At 35.9% G+C, this 17,168-nt stretch overlaps 1 protein-coding gene across 1 annotated transcript in view; it reads right to left on the reverse strand.

Annotated features, from left to right (window-relative positions):
* The window catches only part of LOC124544796 (protein still life, isoforms C/SIF type 2-like), a 600,560-nt gene that overhangs the window by 49,121 nt on the left and 534,271 nt on the right, over window positions 1-17,168 (reverse strand). Inside the window, exons 13-16 of the mRNA XM_047123478.1 lie at window positions 16,808-16,987; window positions 9,122-9,240; window positions 799-975; window positions 349-536 (exon numbers count right to left, since the gene is read on the reverse strand). Of these exons, the coding sequence (XP_046979434.1) occupies window positions 349-536; window positions 799-975; window positions 9,122-9,240; window positions 16,808-16,987 (664 nt within the window). The remainder of the gene's footprint in view (window positions 1-348; window positions 537-798; window positions 976-9,121; window positions 9,241-16,807; window positions 16,988-17,168) is intronic.

A 17,168-nucleotide genomic window follows, 5' to 3' on the forward strand; every position in this document is an offset into this window, starting at 1 on the left:
AGTAACTGAAGAGATCATGTTGGACACAGCAACCTAATAAATGCAAAAAGAGAGATAACACTTTCAGTACAGTCTGTTTGTTTGAAGAAGGTACTTTACTTGGCATAACTGGCCAGTTTTTCTTGCATCTTGGTAGAGTACAGCTATAATATAATAGTAATAACTTAACTAGCTGTAAAATTTCTTTGAAGACAGATGTCACATTGGTACAAGATAACACTTCTTGCTATACAGTCTATTTATGTTTAAAGTAATTATTTATGTTACAAATATGGGACAATTCAACTAGAAATCTTTAGGGAAGGTTTTTATTGGTAATGAAGCTGTCAAGATTGATATTAAGGTTACCTGTTAGAAAGAACGTAAACCTTTTCTGATCGCCTTTGTAGTTGTGACCTAAGATGTATAAGTTCCCAGAGGAAATGTGAATCCATGTCCTTTGCTGAACTTGCACGAACTTGTACTTCAGTTACAGGAATAAGAACTTGGTATCGAATTATTTCTACTTCACTGGAACTGCCTTTGCTCGACACCCCCTGCGTACAGCAAACAAAATTCATTAATCACACTATACCTAACTATGACAACAAAATGTTTGTAGTACAATGAAATTTTTAGAATACTGAACTAGAAGTTTTTTAATATATGTTCTGTACTATTAATAGAGGAAAAGATTGTTCATGAGTTTAATCACAAGAAATTGTTCAAGTATATACAACAAAAAACTGGTTTGTCTAATATATTACACTCAAATAATTAATGTAATGCTACTTAAAAAGCATTAATATGATTTCTAACCATTAGTTTCTTCTTCTGTCGCAATCGTTCCTTACAGAGGAACACAACTGCTGACTTGAATACAAAGCACATTGCATGGAGTTCAAGGCCTTTCTTTATTTTTCCTAGGAAGTCAGATATGTTCAACCATTCAACACCTCCATAATAAAGAAGATCGCCAGGTGAGAGATCAATTGGCTGAAACATAGACACCACATTTGTTACTTACCATGTAATTACAATAAAATAATATTAAGTGTGGAACCTATCCAAGACTCTCAAATATAAAAGAAACAGTCACTTACAAACGTAGTAAAATAACAACATCTAAACTATTTTCAGAGATAAAGTTCTTTCTGAAATAAGGAAAGTTGATGACTCCCAGCATCAGTACTCTTTCATTCCCAATAAAAGGCTATCTGACTGTAGCAGGCTGAGATAAACTTATACACGTTAGGATTTCGCAGCCAGTATTTACATTGATACTTTTAGGAAAACCAGAATATGAACAATGTGGTAATAGTGATATCTTTGCTTTAAGGGATTAAACAATGATGCTAACAATGGTGCTAATGCTAACTTAATCCTTGTATATGACATGGCCACACTGAAAACTCATGAGTGATGGCATTACTGACATTTTTAATTCATTTAAACAGCCTATGCCTAGACACTGCATTTAATAGTAAAAAAGGAGAAACAAATGCAGAGTGCTGTCAAATTAACTGTTACTGACTAATCAGGACAGTAAGAAATATATTATCACAAATTCAAATTGCTGTTGATGTTTCTTGGTGCCCAGAATAATACTTTCTGCTGAAATTACTTTTTAGTCAGCACACTGACTGGTAACTATAATTTATTTTCCACCTGAAGAACTGGTCACTGATACCACCAATCACTTAACTCATATGAAATGAATTTGTGCAGCTGTGTGGGTGTCAAGTGTAGTAAGCTATGCAGACATGATAGAATTGAAATTCTGTGGTGTCAAGCTAAAGGAAGATATAAAGGCACAAAAAATTTCATTCAAAAACACACACTACTTTGTTTCTTTGGAGACAGAAAACAAATACTGTATGTTGTTGTTGTTGTTGTTGTGGTCTTCAGTCCTGAGACTGGTTTAATGAAGCTTTCCATGCTACTCTATCCTGCGCAAGCTTCTTCATCTCCCAGTAAGTACTGCAACCTACATCCTTCTGAATTGGCTTTGTGTATTCATCTCTTGGTCTCCCTCTATGATTTTTACCCTCCACGCTGCCCTCCAATACTAAACTGGTGATCCCTTGATGCCTCATAACATGTCCTACCAACCAATCCCTTCTTCTAGTCAAGTTGTGCCACAAACTTCTCTTCTCCCCAATCCTATTCAATACTTCTTCATTAGTTATGTGATCTACCCATCTAATCTTCAGCATTCTTCTGTAGCACCACATTTCAAAAGCTTCTATTCTCTTCTTGTCCAAACTATTTATCGTCCATGTTTCACTTCCATACATGGCTACACTCCATACAAATACTTTCAGAAACGACTTCCTGACACTTAAATCCATACTCAATGTTAACAAATTTCTCTTCTTCAGAAATGCTTTCCTTGCATTGCCACTCTACATTTTATATCCTCTCTACTTCGACCATCATCAGTTATTTTGCTCCCCAAATAGCAAAACTCCTTTACTACTTTAAGTGTCTCATTTCCTAATCTAATTCCCTCAGCATCATCCGACTTAATTTGACTACATTCCATTATCCTTCTTTTGCTTTTGTTAATGTTCATCTTATATCCTCCTTTCAAGACACTATCCATTCCATTCAACTGGTCTTCCAAGTCCTTTGCTGTCTCTGACAGAATTACAATGTCATCGGCGAACCTTAAAGTTTTTATTTCTTCTCCATGGATTTTAATACCTAATCCAAATTTTTCTTTTGTTTCCTTTACTGCTTGCTCAATATACAGATTGAACAACATCGGGGAGAGGCTACAACCCTGTCTCACTCCCTTCCCAACCACTGCTTCCCTATCATGCCCCTCGACTCTTATAACTGCCGTCCGGTATCTGTACAAATTGTTAATAGCCCTTCACTCCCTGTGTTATATCCCTGCCACCTTCAGAATTTGAAAGAGAGTATTCCAGTCAACATTGTCAAAAGCTTTCTCTAAGTCTACAAATGCTAGAAACGTAGGTTTGCCTTTCCTTAATCTAGCTTCTAAGATAAGTCGTAGGGTCAGTATTGCCGCACGTGTTCCAATATTTCTATGGAATCCAAACTGATTCTCCCCGAGGTCGGCTTCTACTAGTTTTTCCATTCGTTTGTAAAGAATTCGTGTTAGTATTTTGCAGCTGTGACTTATTAAACTGATAGTTCGGTAATTTTAACATCTGTCAACACATGCTTTCTTTGGGATTGGAATTATTATATTCTTCTTGAAGTCTGAGGGTATTTCGCCTGTCTCATACATGTTGCTCACCAGATGGTAGAGTTTTGTCAGGACTGGCTCTCTCAAGGCTGTCAGTAGTTCTAATGGAATGTTGTCTACTGCCAGAGCTTTGTTGCGACTCAGGTCTTTCAGTGCTCTGTCAAACTCTTCACGCAGTATCATATCTCCCATTTCATCTTCATCTACATCCTCTTCCATTTCCATAATATTGTCCTCAAGTACATCACCCTTGTATAGACCCTCTATATACTCCTTCCACCTTTCTGCTTTCCCTTCTTTGCTGGGAACTGGGTTTCCATCTCAGCTCTTGATATTCATACAAGTGGCTCTCTTTTCTCCAAAGGTCTCTTTCCTGTAGGCAGTATCTATCTTACCCCTAGTGAGACAAGCCTCTATCTACAGCCTTACATTTGTCCTCTAGCCATCCCTGCTTCGCCATTTTGCACTTCCTGTCGATCTCATTTTTGAGACGTTTGTATTCCTTTTTGCCTGCTTCATTTACTGCATTTTTATATTTTCTCCTTTCATCAATTAAATTCAATATTTCTTCTGTTACCCAAGGATTTCTACTAGACCTAGTCTTTTTACCTACTTGATCCTCTGCTGCCTTCACCACTTCATCCCTGAAAGCTACCCATTCTTCTTCTACCGTATTTCTTTCGCCCATTCTTGTCAATTGTTCCCTTATGCTCCCCCTGAAACTCTGTACAACCTCTGGTTTATTCAGTTTATCCAAGTACCATCTCCTTAAATTCCCACCTTTTTGCAGTTTCTTCAGTTTTAATCTACAGTTCATAACCAATAGATTGTGGTCAGAGTCCACATCTGCCCCTGGAAATGGCTTACAATTTAAAACCTGGTTCCTAAATCTCTGTCTTACCATTATATAATCTATCTGAAACCTGTCAGTATCTCCCGGCTTCTTCCACAGTCTTCTTTTATGATTCTTGAACCAAGTGTTAGCTATGATTAGGATGTGCTCTGTGCAAAATTCTACCAGGCGGCTTCCTCTTTCGTTTCTTACCCCCAGTCCATATTGACCTACTACGTTTCCTTCTCTCCCTTTTCCTACTGACGAATTTCAGTCACCCGTGACTATTAAATTTTCATCTCCCTTCACTATCTGAATAATTTCTTTTATTTCATAAAACATTTCTTCAATTTCTTCGTCATCTGCAGAGCTAGTTGGCATATAAACTTGTACTACTATGGTAGGCATGGGCTTCGTATCTATCTCAACCACAATAATGTGTTCACTATGCTGTTTGTAGTAGCTTACCTGCATTTCTATTTTCCTATACATTATTATTCATTATTAAACCTACTCCTGCATTACCCCTATTTGATTTTGTGTTTATAGCCCTGTAGTCACCTGACCTGAAGTCTTGTTCCTCCTGCCACCAAACTTCACTAATTCCCACTATATCTAACTTTAACCTATCCATTTCCCTTTTTAAATTTTCTAACCTACCTGCCCGATTAAGGGATCTGACATTCCACGCTCCGATCCGTACAACGCCAGTTTTCTTTCTCCTGATAACGACATCCTCTCGAGTCCCCGCCCGGAGATCCGAATGGGGGACTATTTTACCTCCAGAATGTTTTACCCAAGAGGACGCTATCATCATTTAACCATACAGTAAAGGTGCATGCCCTCGGGAAAAATTATGGCCGTAGTTTCCCCTTGCTTTCAGCTGTTCACAGTACCAGCACAGCAAGGCTGTTTTGGTTAGTGTTACAAGGCCAGATCAGTCAATCATCCAGACTGTTGTCCCTGCAACTACTGAAATGGCTGCTGCCCCTCTTCATGAACCACATGTTTGTCTGGCCTCTCAACAGATACCCCTCCATTGTGGTTGCACCTACGGTACGGCTATCTGTGTCGCTGAGGCACGCAAGCCTCCCCACCAACGGCAAGGTCCATGGTTCATGGGGGTAGGAAAAATACTGTATAGCTAATGGTAAAAGTAACATTTATTTATATGAAGGGAGAAATACCTGACAGCTTTAAATGGAAAGGTATGATATATATTCCAAAGACCAACAGTGCAAAGAAGTGCAATCAGTGCAGAGCATTCAGCCTCATATCACATGCCTGAAAAATAGCAACCAAGATAATCTATCATTTCATAGATCAAAATGATCAATGATGATCTTGAAGGAGCTGTTGAATATGAGAGTCAATACTTGCATTATTAGCAATTACACAAAAAAATTCTTGAGATTTAACACATCGATATTGATCATCTTCATACACATAAAAAAGATGTTCTACAACACTGACTGGAACAAATAGTTCAAGAAATGAAGAACATGGTAATTGACTATAGGGGCAAAATCATAACCCTGCATCTCTACAAGAATTATAATGCAGTAATAGGGAAGACTGAACCACAGACTAAGATATTAAAATGAGTAAAGCCAGGATGAGGCTTATCTTCACTCTTATTTAATTTGTACATGTAAAATGCATTAAGGAATTTTCAGAACCCAGCCAGAATAGGAGAACAGTTGATGTATGAAATTAAAGTTGGTATAAGATATGATAGCACTGAGAAAGGAGGAAGTATAAGCAAGACTAACAGCTTTTAGGTAGAGGAGAAAAAGATGATGATTTCCAGAAGGTTATCCTGTCTTCTTAATAATTAAACCTATACCACATTGCTGAGTGTTACTAGTGGCACTTATAACTTGCACAGTAAATGTGAATGTGAGATCCCGAAGCAAATTTTTTAGATTCAGAGATTGATTCATTCTCATAAAACTACTTGTAAACTACTCAAGTAAAAAATTCTTTTTGTTTGGGCTAGATTTTGAAATCCTGTTAAGATTGGGATCATAAGTGTTGGATTCTAACTGTCTGAACTAAATTCAGTGGCAAAGCTACGAAAGTAACTGGGGGTAGGAAAATTTTCTTTCTGGGAAGGAGCTGTCTATCCAGTCAACACTTTCTTTTTCTCTTATACAGTCTATAAAATATGTAATGGGCGATCTAAAAATTACAGAAATTGTTAAAATTTTACTTAGGATTTTTCAGATTGATTTTTATTACTCAGAATTTAGTTATCAGTCTCCTGATAGTAAAAATGCAGTTTATTTAAAGAAAATTTATGAAATTATCATGTGTACAAAAATTTCTACACACATAAAAATTCATTGTTTTAAAATTACCATTTGAAATCTCCTTCTTTTGGACATATGAAAAAATGATTTCCTGTCCCAAAACAACATTTTCTGTATAAAATTATTTTTTAAAGAATATTCCAAATTTTAAAGAATTTTTTTGTAAAAATGAAACAAATTTAAGTAACCAATACTAAATTCCTATTTTAATATGAAATTTCTAAAAATATATAATTTTGTCAAAGTTAATGTCATAAAAAGAAAATTATTGTAATTAAAAAGTTCATCTTTCAAGAACAGTCTATAAGGGAAAGCAATATTACAAATATGAGCAATGCACCAACAATACTCTGATTTCACAATATGTATTTGTTCTGTAAACATGCTGTGATGGGTCTATCTACAGTTTTCTGTTGTGTAAACATACTAAGTTTTGTAGGCGTAAAAAAAAAAAAAAATTCAAAAAGCGCAGAAAAACATGTTTTAATCAACAGATGTTGTTGTTATTGTGGTCCTCAGTCCAGAGACTGGTTTGCTGCAGCTTTCCATGCTACTCTATCCTGTGCAAGCTTCTTTATCTCTCAGTACCTGCTGCAATCTATTTATCTCTTGGTCTCCCTCTATGATTTTTACCCTCCAAGCTGCCCTCCAATACTAAATTGGTGATCCCTTGATGCCTCAGGACATGTCCTACTAACTGATCCCTTCTTCTAGTCAAGTTGTGCCACAAATTTCTCTTCTTCCCAATTCTATTCAATACCTTCTCATTAGTTATGTGGTCTACCCATCTAATCCTCAGCATTCTTCTGTAGCACCACATTTCAAAAGCTTCTATTCTCTTCTTGTCTAAACTATTTATCATTCACATTTCACTTCCATATGTGGCTACACTCCATACAAATACTTTCAGGAACAACTTCCTGACATTTAAATCTATACTCGATGTTAACAAATTTCTCTTCTCTTCTCAACAGATAACAAATCTGATCTTGGGCAATAAGCTAGAAGCAAGACAGAAAGATAGGTAAATTTGTTTGCAAGTATCTCTTCCCAATATTAAATATGAAATGCAAGAATAGTGAAATTTCAGACCTAAAATGCACTTAATAAACCTTATTAGACTTATTGATATGGGAATGAATTTTACAATTGTAATGCTCTTCTGAGATGAAATCTTAGAATTGTGTTGCTTATTGGGAAGAGAAATATTACAAACTGTCTCATCCAATGAGAATGTATCACCAGCTTTGGAAAATGTCTGAACATTCAAGAACAACTTTTATGCAATATGGTAATTATTTGCACTCTTATGCCATTCAATTTACCACCAAGATGCTTATACTCGGAAATGATAAGACGTGCAAAGACTAAGTCACTCAGTGTCACAAATTATGCTTGTGTTATACATTTCTTTTTATGTGAACGTCACATCAAATTAGTGAATAGAGTTTGCAAGATCAAGAAAAATTATAAAAAAAGCATGCATTTTCTATTCTGTGACAGTAAAAATACTTATGAACACAAACACTACATCAATAAAGAAATAGGTCAGCTACAATATTCCCAGTTGTAAACATCAAAGAATAAAGTGGAAATCTGACATTTAACAAAGACTGTTATGATGCACACACATTTCCATATATTACGATATACAACAAATATGTAATATAGGATCAGAGACACAATACCATTCAGAAATATAAATTATGTAAAAAGGAGTTTATGAAAACTGTGTACTTAAACAGGAAAATAGTGGTGTGATACAAAAACCTGTAAAGGATGTCATCTGGACCAGAAAGCAGGATCATTTGGAAATCTTGACAAACAATCTGCATAGGCACCAGATAATGCCATAAAAGGCAAAAATAAAACATTAAGAAGGTAATTGAAGTCCTAATGGACACAAAGGGAGAATACAAATTATTTGGTAACCATTTCATCTGCATTTACATAAATCTACCAGAGTCATCGAGTATCATGGGAAAACCAATGATTAACAGCCAATCTAAAATGAGTATGAAGGAATCAAACAGATCATTAGCACAGCCCAAGAAACAAAAGTAAGAGCCTGGTGACCTGTGCAACACTGTAGAATGTTTTACTTCCAAAGGAAGCTGTTGAGCTTAATCAAAGCATTCGGTTGAATATCTGTGGTCTCTGTGGGTCAAAATCTTTTGTATGTCTTTCTTTTTTATACACTTCTATGCTTAATGCATGCCTTGTCGTGTCAAGTGAGCCACATGTGTCATTTGCTGTACATCAGCTAGCATTGAGTGCAGTAGAATGTGTCAAGTTTCTTTTAAATTTTTCCAATAGAGTCAATTACAAGTGATGTGTATTTTCTGGAGTGTCTGTAATTACTAAAATGCTGTATAGAAGACAGACTTGTATCATAGTTATTGCATCTGTCCATGGCTAAATAGTGTTAAATGCTGGAGGCCAAATAAAATGAATTAACAAGTTTCTTTTAACATGAAGTGATCTAATAAAGTGTTGAGTAAAATGACTACCAGCATTCTCAAATATGTAGATAATTGAAGGAATCACATGCAATGTAACTCTACTGCATTTTATTTCCTCCTTAGGAGAATAAATATAAAAAACTAAGTGCTAACGATTTTCTGTGGATGTGGAACATCAAAAGATTCAAGATAGCATTTTATTTGTTTGAGCTATATTATTAGAACTGGATAGGTAAATAAGAAGCAAGTAAATGGTTTACTCCATCCTATGAACAAAAGTAGCAGTTTATTAATTTCACAGAAATACTATGCTTATTACCTGTTTACATGATTTTTGATGTTGCCTAAACAAGTGATCAAATATTGCTCCATACTCTTCATGTATCCTTTGCATTTCATTTATATGTTCAGCTACCTTCTCCATGCCCTTAAGGGCCTCTGAAATAAAAAGAATGTGTGTTTAATAAAAATATGCACAAAGTTGATCACAGATTAATTGCAATAACCGAGAGGTGATAATGTTTTGTAAAGAAAGTAAATCAAGAACAGTCATGCCTCCCTAAGAGACTGCTACATAATTATTTGTACATATTGTAATGTCATAACAAATCTATTGACTTGCATAACACTTCTGTGCTGTCAAATGATGTGGAACACTGCCTTTCCCATTATTCCAATGGCTCATCATCTCATTCCAAATCTGCTTAACCAACCACATTCTGACTCATTTACATCTTCTTTTTCAAGCCTAATTTGCCAACAAATCCATGGATCTGCCATAGGAAAATGGATGATGGCTTTTTTTATGTTATTCTGTATATTGGTCACCTGAAGAAAGCCTTCAGTTCATCCAGTCCTAACCCTTCACAGATGAACAGATAAATGCTCTTTCCTCCAGTACTTCTACACACTCTCTCAAATCTGTTTTACTGTTCCTTCATGGACACTGACCTCCACATATTGGATACTTCCGTAGAAGCCTTAGTTGATATCAGAATTGTTAACCAACAAGAGTTCGTCCTTTTTGACAGCTGTCATCTGTTCCATGTCACTCTCATGTAATTTTGATACTTGCAGGCAATGCAGCTTGGTGTGATAAAGGAGTTATTCACTTATATTTATAAGTTTTCAACAACCTTTACAGACAGTTATTCCATAAAAAGATACCTGACCTCATACCTTTCCACAATCCTGGCATCATCACTGCTGCTAAATTGTACTATCCTTAACACACATGCCTTGCCAAACACAACACAATCTTTGCCATGGCTTTCACTATCTCATGTTTTGGAATGAGGCACAGGACAATCTATCAACACTCCTACCAACACACCTGACTTACTGAATATCCCGTTACATCCATAAACCCTCATAGTCTCATCCTGCACCTAACTGTTACAAGACCTTACAACTAACCAGCTGCCTACCTATATGAATGTTGATTGACAAAAATTGAGTTTGGCCTCACAAATTCAAACACATGCTTGCTAAGCATGCTGCACACCACAATGATAATTACTTGAGCAGCAGCTTCAAAATACTGTGCCATTGGTAATCCTCTAACCTCCTACGTCCTCACACAAAGCACCACTCTCCAATCCACATAAACAACATCATTCCATCTGAACCACATAGGTCAGAGTTTTCCCTCCAGCACACCCTCTAGTTCTGAATTATGTAGGCCCACAGGCTAAATTGCTGCTAGATCAATCGTAAAGGACTCCTTTTTACTCTTTTGTCTTTGTCTTTGCCTCCCACAGTTTTCTACCTTTGCCCCCAATGCTCTTCTGTCCTGACATCATACTTTGTTTTTCACTTCTCTCTCTCTCTCTCTCTCTCTCTCTCTCTCTCTCTCTTTTGCTCCTCCCTCCCTAATATTCTACTCTAGCTATGTTGTATAGCAATAATGGAAATTCTAAGATGGAACAACTAATAAAAGAAGGGAAAGGCACCATTCACTTATAGCAGATCAATATGGGATGCATAGACACCTGTAACAGAAAACAATGTTCTCTTGTCTTTTAGCTCCCTGGCCCTTTTTCTCATAGAAATACAAACAATCACATACACTACCACACAGACACCCAAGCACGTGCTGCTGCAGAGGCAATTATGTGCATTTGTCTGTCTGTTTGGCTCTGTGAGTGAATGTTTATGCTTTCTACTAGAAGAACCAGAGAGCTCAATAGCTAATGTACACTGTGATTTGAGACTTTCTCGGCGTATTCCATTCGTGAAATCTTCTCGGGTGATCAGCCGAGTAAAGGCGTCGTCTTCTCGCAACGTTTCGAAGGGTTTCGTACCCATCATCTTCAAGCGATGTTACACATTTCTAAGCACTGAATAACTATCTACTTTGTGTCATTTGACAGTATAATCCAGATTTCCATCTCTTCTTAGCACCATGCATGTGCATTTGCACATGCAAACAATCAGACACACACACATAAACAAACAAATAAACAAACCACACACACACACACACACACACACACACACACACACACACACACTTGCAAGTTCCATAGATCCTGATAGCAATGGAGATGCAAGGACATGGAATGAGTCAGTATTTTTACAATGTTAACAATACAGTAGCACACAATATGGTTAATTCATGACAAGACTCATAGTAACAACATGGCACACTAGAAGGAATAAAAACATATTACATACATCAGAATTAACACTTTTGTGTACACATTCAGATTAACAATATAAAATTATTTGAGCAAAAATATAACATTACAGCAACAAATAATTTACATTTATGCTTACATTGCGTGGCTAACTCGATTGTATAATAAAAACTTGCTCCCATGCACTAAAAAATTCACAAACTGAATAGAATGATTTTTGTATTAGGTATTCCTTCAGTTTGCTCTTGAACTTTGGCGTTTCAGGAACAAGACTTTTGATGACACTGGGTAGAGCACTGTAAATTTTGATGCATTTATAATTGACTCCTTCCTGTACAAGGGAATAGTTTGACTGGTTACTATGAATGTCCTTTTTGACCTTGTATTGTGACCGTTCTATTCACTATTGGTTTTGAAGAGAGAGTTGTTTTTATTAATGAAACATACAAAGGATATATGTACTGAGATATAATTGTAAATACCTGTAGTTTCCTAAACAGATTCCTGCATGAATGCCTTGGTTGCACACCACTCATGATACGTATAGCTCTCTTCTGAGCAATAAAAACTTTTTTTGCCAAGGGCTGGTTGCCCCAAAAGATGATTCCGTAAGACAAAAGTGTATGGAAATATCTGAAACAAGCAGCTCCTATGGCCTCCTTGTTTTGTTTGGTGGAGATTTTACCTGACATTTGGTACAAAATCACCACCGATTTATCACAACTGATTCATGTTTAACAAATTCAAGAAGACAAAATGACTGCACCACTCCATTACACACCATTTTCTGACATGCCTGCCCTTTAGTGATGCACTTTGCAACTATTCCACAATGTGAATAACAAATCAAAACTTGGAGAGAGGGTCCATCCATTGATATGCACGATTTTTCTGTATGTCTTGCAAGTTCCATGCAGTTGTCTTCTGAAATCTACTGGAGCTTATGAATAACCCTATATTGTGGGATTTACAAAACAGATTGAGAGATGAACATTGAATTTGTTTGATAATTAACTACACAGCAATCAGTAAAATTGTATTATTATTATTATGTAGTATTCTGCCTAATGGCAGGTCCATGTCTTCGTACGGAGAATTTCTGATTCCACTGTTCCATGTCTTCAGCTTCTTCCTTCAGTCTGTTGTATCTCCTTCCATCTTTCATGTCCTCCAGATGTTGAATTCATCTTCTTCCTCATCCTGCGTTTCCTCTGATTTTCCCTTCGATGACATCACGTATGAGTCCCTCATGTCTAAGTACATGTCCAATCCAGTTGGCCTCTCTCTGAAGAATTGTACGCAGAATACTTCTCTCCTCTGCTACTCTTCGCAGTACATCATCATTTTTTATGCGATCTGTCCACTTGATCTTTTCCATTCTCCTCCAGCACCACGTTTCAAAGCTCTCAAAGTATTTTTTCTCCTTCTTTCTCATGGTCCATGTCTCTGCTCCATACAGTGCAATGAGTGGGAAGAACAGTTTTTTGTTACAATGCATGAAGATACGTGTATATGTTTGGCATGTAATGCTAATTTACCCATACCTAAAAAGAACACTACTGAATGCCATTTTACAGCAGTCCACAAAGAATGCCATTTCAGAGCAGTCCACAAAGACTTTGAATTGGAAGCAGCTGTTGGTAGTGGGTTGAGGGGCAAGAAACTTTCTAATCTTAAAAGTAATTTACAGTCACGGCAGTCATTTTTTGTCAAGCCTGTACAAAAAAGTCTTTCATCAAACATTGCATCATTTCATGTATCAGAAGTACTCATGAAACATGAAAAACCCTTTGCTGATGCACTGATGTAGAGGACTTCTTTCTACTAGCTAGTGAGTCCCTGTTTTCCCCATTCAAAAACATGTGAGAGATAATATCAACCATCAGAGACATGCCTCTGTCAGGACCTACTATAACAAGAGAAGTGGAATTAATGGCAGAAATTATAAAATGTCAACTGATCATAGATTTGCAATCCTGCTTTTGTTTCTCAATGCAGTTAGATGTGTCAGTAGATGGAAACAATCCACCTCAATTTATGGTTGGTATTTTCAGAGTTCAGTGTAAGAGAAGACTGACATACAACTTTGACCTTGAAAGACACTATATGAGAGAAGATATTTACAATGCATTCACATATTTCAGTTTGGAATATGATTTTCCGATTCAAAAACTTGCATCTGGTACTACTGATGGAGTGCCTTGCATGGTAAGGAAACACAAATGATTTATTACCTGGCATGCAAACAACGAATCTTTCCTGCTTTTCTTTAAATATCATTATACTGTGCATCAGCAAGTGATTTGTGGAGATATTTTGAGAATTGTACATGTTAGGAGCAATGTCACAAAAACTGTGAATTCAATTTGCTCACAATCACTATAGAGAACAAAGTTTAGATCGAAATTAGAAGAATTGAATAGCCAGTACAGAGACCTGCTATTGCACAATGAAGGTTGATGGCTGAGAAGAGGTATGCTTCTAAACAGATTTAGAGGAAATCTACCAGCGATAAAATTTGTGTCTGAAAGAGAGGAAGATTATTCATAACTGTATGATTTGAGCTGGTTGCTGGATCTGCCATTTGCAGCTGCTATGTCAGTAAAACTAAATGAATGAAACAAAGAACTTCAAATAAAAAAAACAAATCATCATAATGATTACATTTCTATAAAGTGTTTTATGCAAAAACTTGATTTTTGGGTAGTCCAGTTTCAGAAACTAAATGGGAAACAGTTTCCTCAGAACTGTGGGATCAACGAACACTACTGGATCAAGAAGCTGCAGAGACGTGTACAGCCAGCACGATTGCACTGAAGATAGAATTTGAAAACTGATTTTCAGATTTTCAAAGCAATATATCAGCTCAACTTTCCAGAAAGTGGATGTGAAAAATATTTCAAATAAAATGCGTAATCATTTCTCTTGTAGTGAAACTGAACTTGAAAAGGAAATAATTTGATTTCAAAATGATGTGTCACAATACAAAAAGAGTGAGTATAAAATCCTACCACAACATTGTTAAAGTGATGTACATTTTAAAATTTTTTGGATCAACTTATCTATGTGAGGTAGCATTTTCAATGATGAACATAGTGAAATCAAAGTGTAGAAATTAACTGACTGACCTGTCTTGTAACATGCTTAAGAAAGTAATATACTGTATAGTGTACCCCCTAACATATTGTATAAACAAGTGTATACTGGAGGGTTTTTTCCCTAATGAGCTTAAACTGTCTAGGGTAGTTCCAGTACATAAAAAAGGAGATAAAAATTCTGTCTCAAGTTACAGGCCAATATCCATAGTCCCAGTTTCCTCAAAAGTTCTAGAATGCATAATTTACCAACAATTATCTGTTTACTTTGATAACATAGGATTAATAAGTGGATCACAGTATGGCTTTAGGAAAAACCTGTCAACCATTGATGCCATAGACAATGTTGTTAAATACATCCATCAAGTATTTGAAGATAAATGCTTTGCCCAAGTGACTTTTTGTGACCTAAGCAAAGCCTTTGACTGTGTAGAACATACACTACTACTCGAAAAAATAGACTTTTATGGTGTTAAAGGTAACAGCCTTAAGCTATTAAGATCATATTTACAAAACTGTAAGCAAGCCGTCTGTGTTGGGAAAGAAATATCCAGTATAGAACAAGTTGAGGTAGGTGTTCCGCAGGGATCCGTGCTGGGCCCTTTCCTTTTCCTAATAATGATAAATGACCTGCCATCATTTATCAAATCCAGAACAGTACTCTATGCTGAAGATACAACGTTTCTGAACAGCAGTAATGATCTTAATAGCCTTAAAACATGTGTTACAGAGACAATTGAGCAAGCTTCACTCTGGTTTAAAGCAAATGGGTTCTTGCTTAATGAAAGCAAAACCCAGCAGATGGTATTTAGTTTAAAAGACAAGTTTCCATCAGATGATCCTAGTTGTGTTAAATTTTTGGGGGTATATCTGGATGATAAACTTTCTTGGAATCCACATATTAAGTATATTAGTGGTAAATTGGCTAGGGTAATCTATTCGTTAAGGCGATTAATGCACTGTGTACCTAAAAATTATGTTAGAGTATCTTACTACTCATTTTTCCAAAGCATCATATCCTATGGCATTATTTTATGGGGAAACTCCACTTGTGTGCATGATATACTATTGCTGCAAAAGAAAGCTATTAGGATAATTACAGGCTCACCATACAAGGCTCATTGTAAACCTTTGTTTACTCAACAAAAAATCATGACAGTAATAGACCTATATATTTATTATGTTTTAATCTACACAAAAAAGAACTTACCTAAAGTAAAACGCAGGGCAAATATACATTGTTACAGCACTAGGACAAACAGCTCTATCTATACGCCCTACCACAGACTGTCAAAATCAGTTAACAGTTATGAACTTATGGGCCACAAATTATTTAACAAACTTCCACAAGGTATACAAAATTTACCAGAGCAACAATACAAACAAACACTTTATGACTGGTTAGTTGTAAACCCATTCGACAATGTAAAGGATTTCATGACCTGTGATATTAAACTGTAAAGTTCTTAACAACTCTGTCCTTCTATAGCGTGTACTGTACTGTATTGTATTATATGTATGACTTTGTCTATTGCTGTAATGGCTTAAAGACAATAAAATTATTATTATTATTATTACTCATCTTTCAGACAGGGTGAGGTTGGCTCTGACAAATTATTCGGCAGCTTAATATACTTATCAACAATATGCAAAGCCAGGTATCTCACTAACCCTTTTTCAACATTTATAATGGTGTATATTTTAATTTTTTTTCACATGTGTAAGATCTTAAAAACTGAGTAGTAGGCTACAGCTTCTGATGGCAAGAAAATAACCTTTTATGTATTTTGTGAAATTAAAATAGTTAATTTTGGCTACAGTCTTGTTTTGTGCTTAAATTTTTATGAATTTTTGAATCATTAGGTCTCTCAATTGACTAAATCGCATGTGGTAGATCTCAAGCCTAAAAAGATTGAGCATTCCTCAGTAATACATGTGATGATGAATAGATTTCAGTTTATAAAAATTCTGGATGAGATTCCAAATTTTTAGTATGCATTTCAGCTGCAGTAAAACTGACTAGTTTTCTAAACTGAAAAGCAGATGAGTTAATTTATGGATATAATTGGTTGGACTGAAGGAGGCCACTTTTTTACATCCAAAATGTTCAGATGCTTGTCATGTCAATAAAATACCTCATTCAGACTGAGCTTTCTTTAGAAAGTCATAATACAAAATCATGCTTAGCCCTGGCAACACAATGCCACATTTCTGTGAATTACAGATTTATTTAGTATATAATACATTATGCAAGTGAAACAATGTACTTACCAACAAGATGCTGATGCTCATCTGAAGAAGGATCTGTTAAGTTTCGCAGCTGCTGCAGTAGAAGTGGATATTTAAGAATTCGTTGGATTGGTTTGATGAGATATGATTCCAGAGTGGAAGAATGCTGCTGTCTTGGATTACGTGCAGCTAGGAACTCTTGCAGTGCTTGGTTACCCTCATCTAAGGCAAATAAGATTTGTATAAACAGTACATGTTGCACATCTTAAGTCTATACTTCATTTAGAAACATGATGAATGTCACTTTCAAATCTGTCACAAATTTAAGACACTAGTTTTGAGTGTAATTGCTACTTCAAGACCCAAAGCATTTCCATGCATAAATCTTCAATCATGAAACAAA

This window comes from Schistocerca americana, chromosome 8 (assembly GCF_021461395.2).
Source record: "Schistocerca americana isolate TAMUIC-IGC-003095 chromosome 8, iqSchAmer2.1, whole genome shotgun sequence".
Lineage (NCBI taxonomy): Eukaryota > Metazoa > Arthropoda > Insecta > Orthoptera > Acrididae > Schistocerca > Schistocerca americana.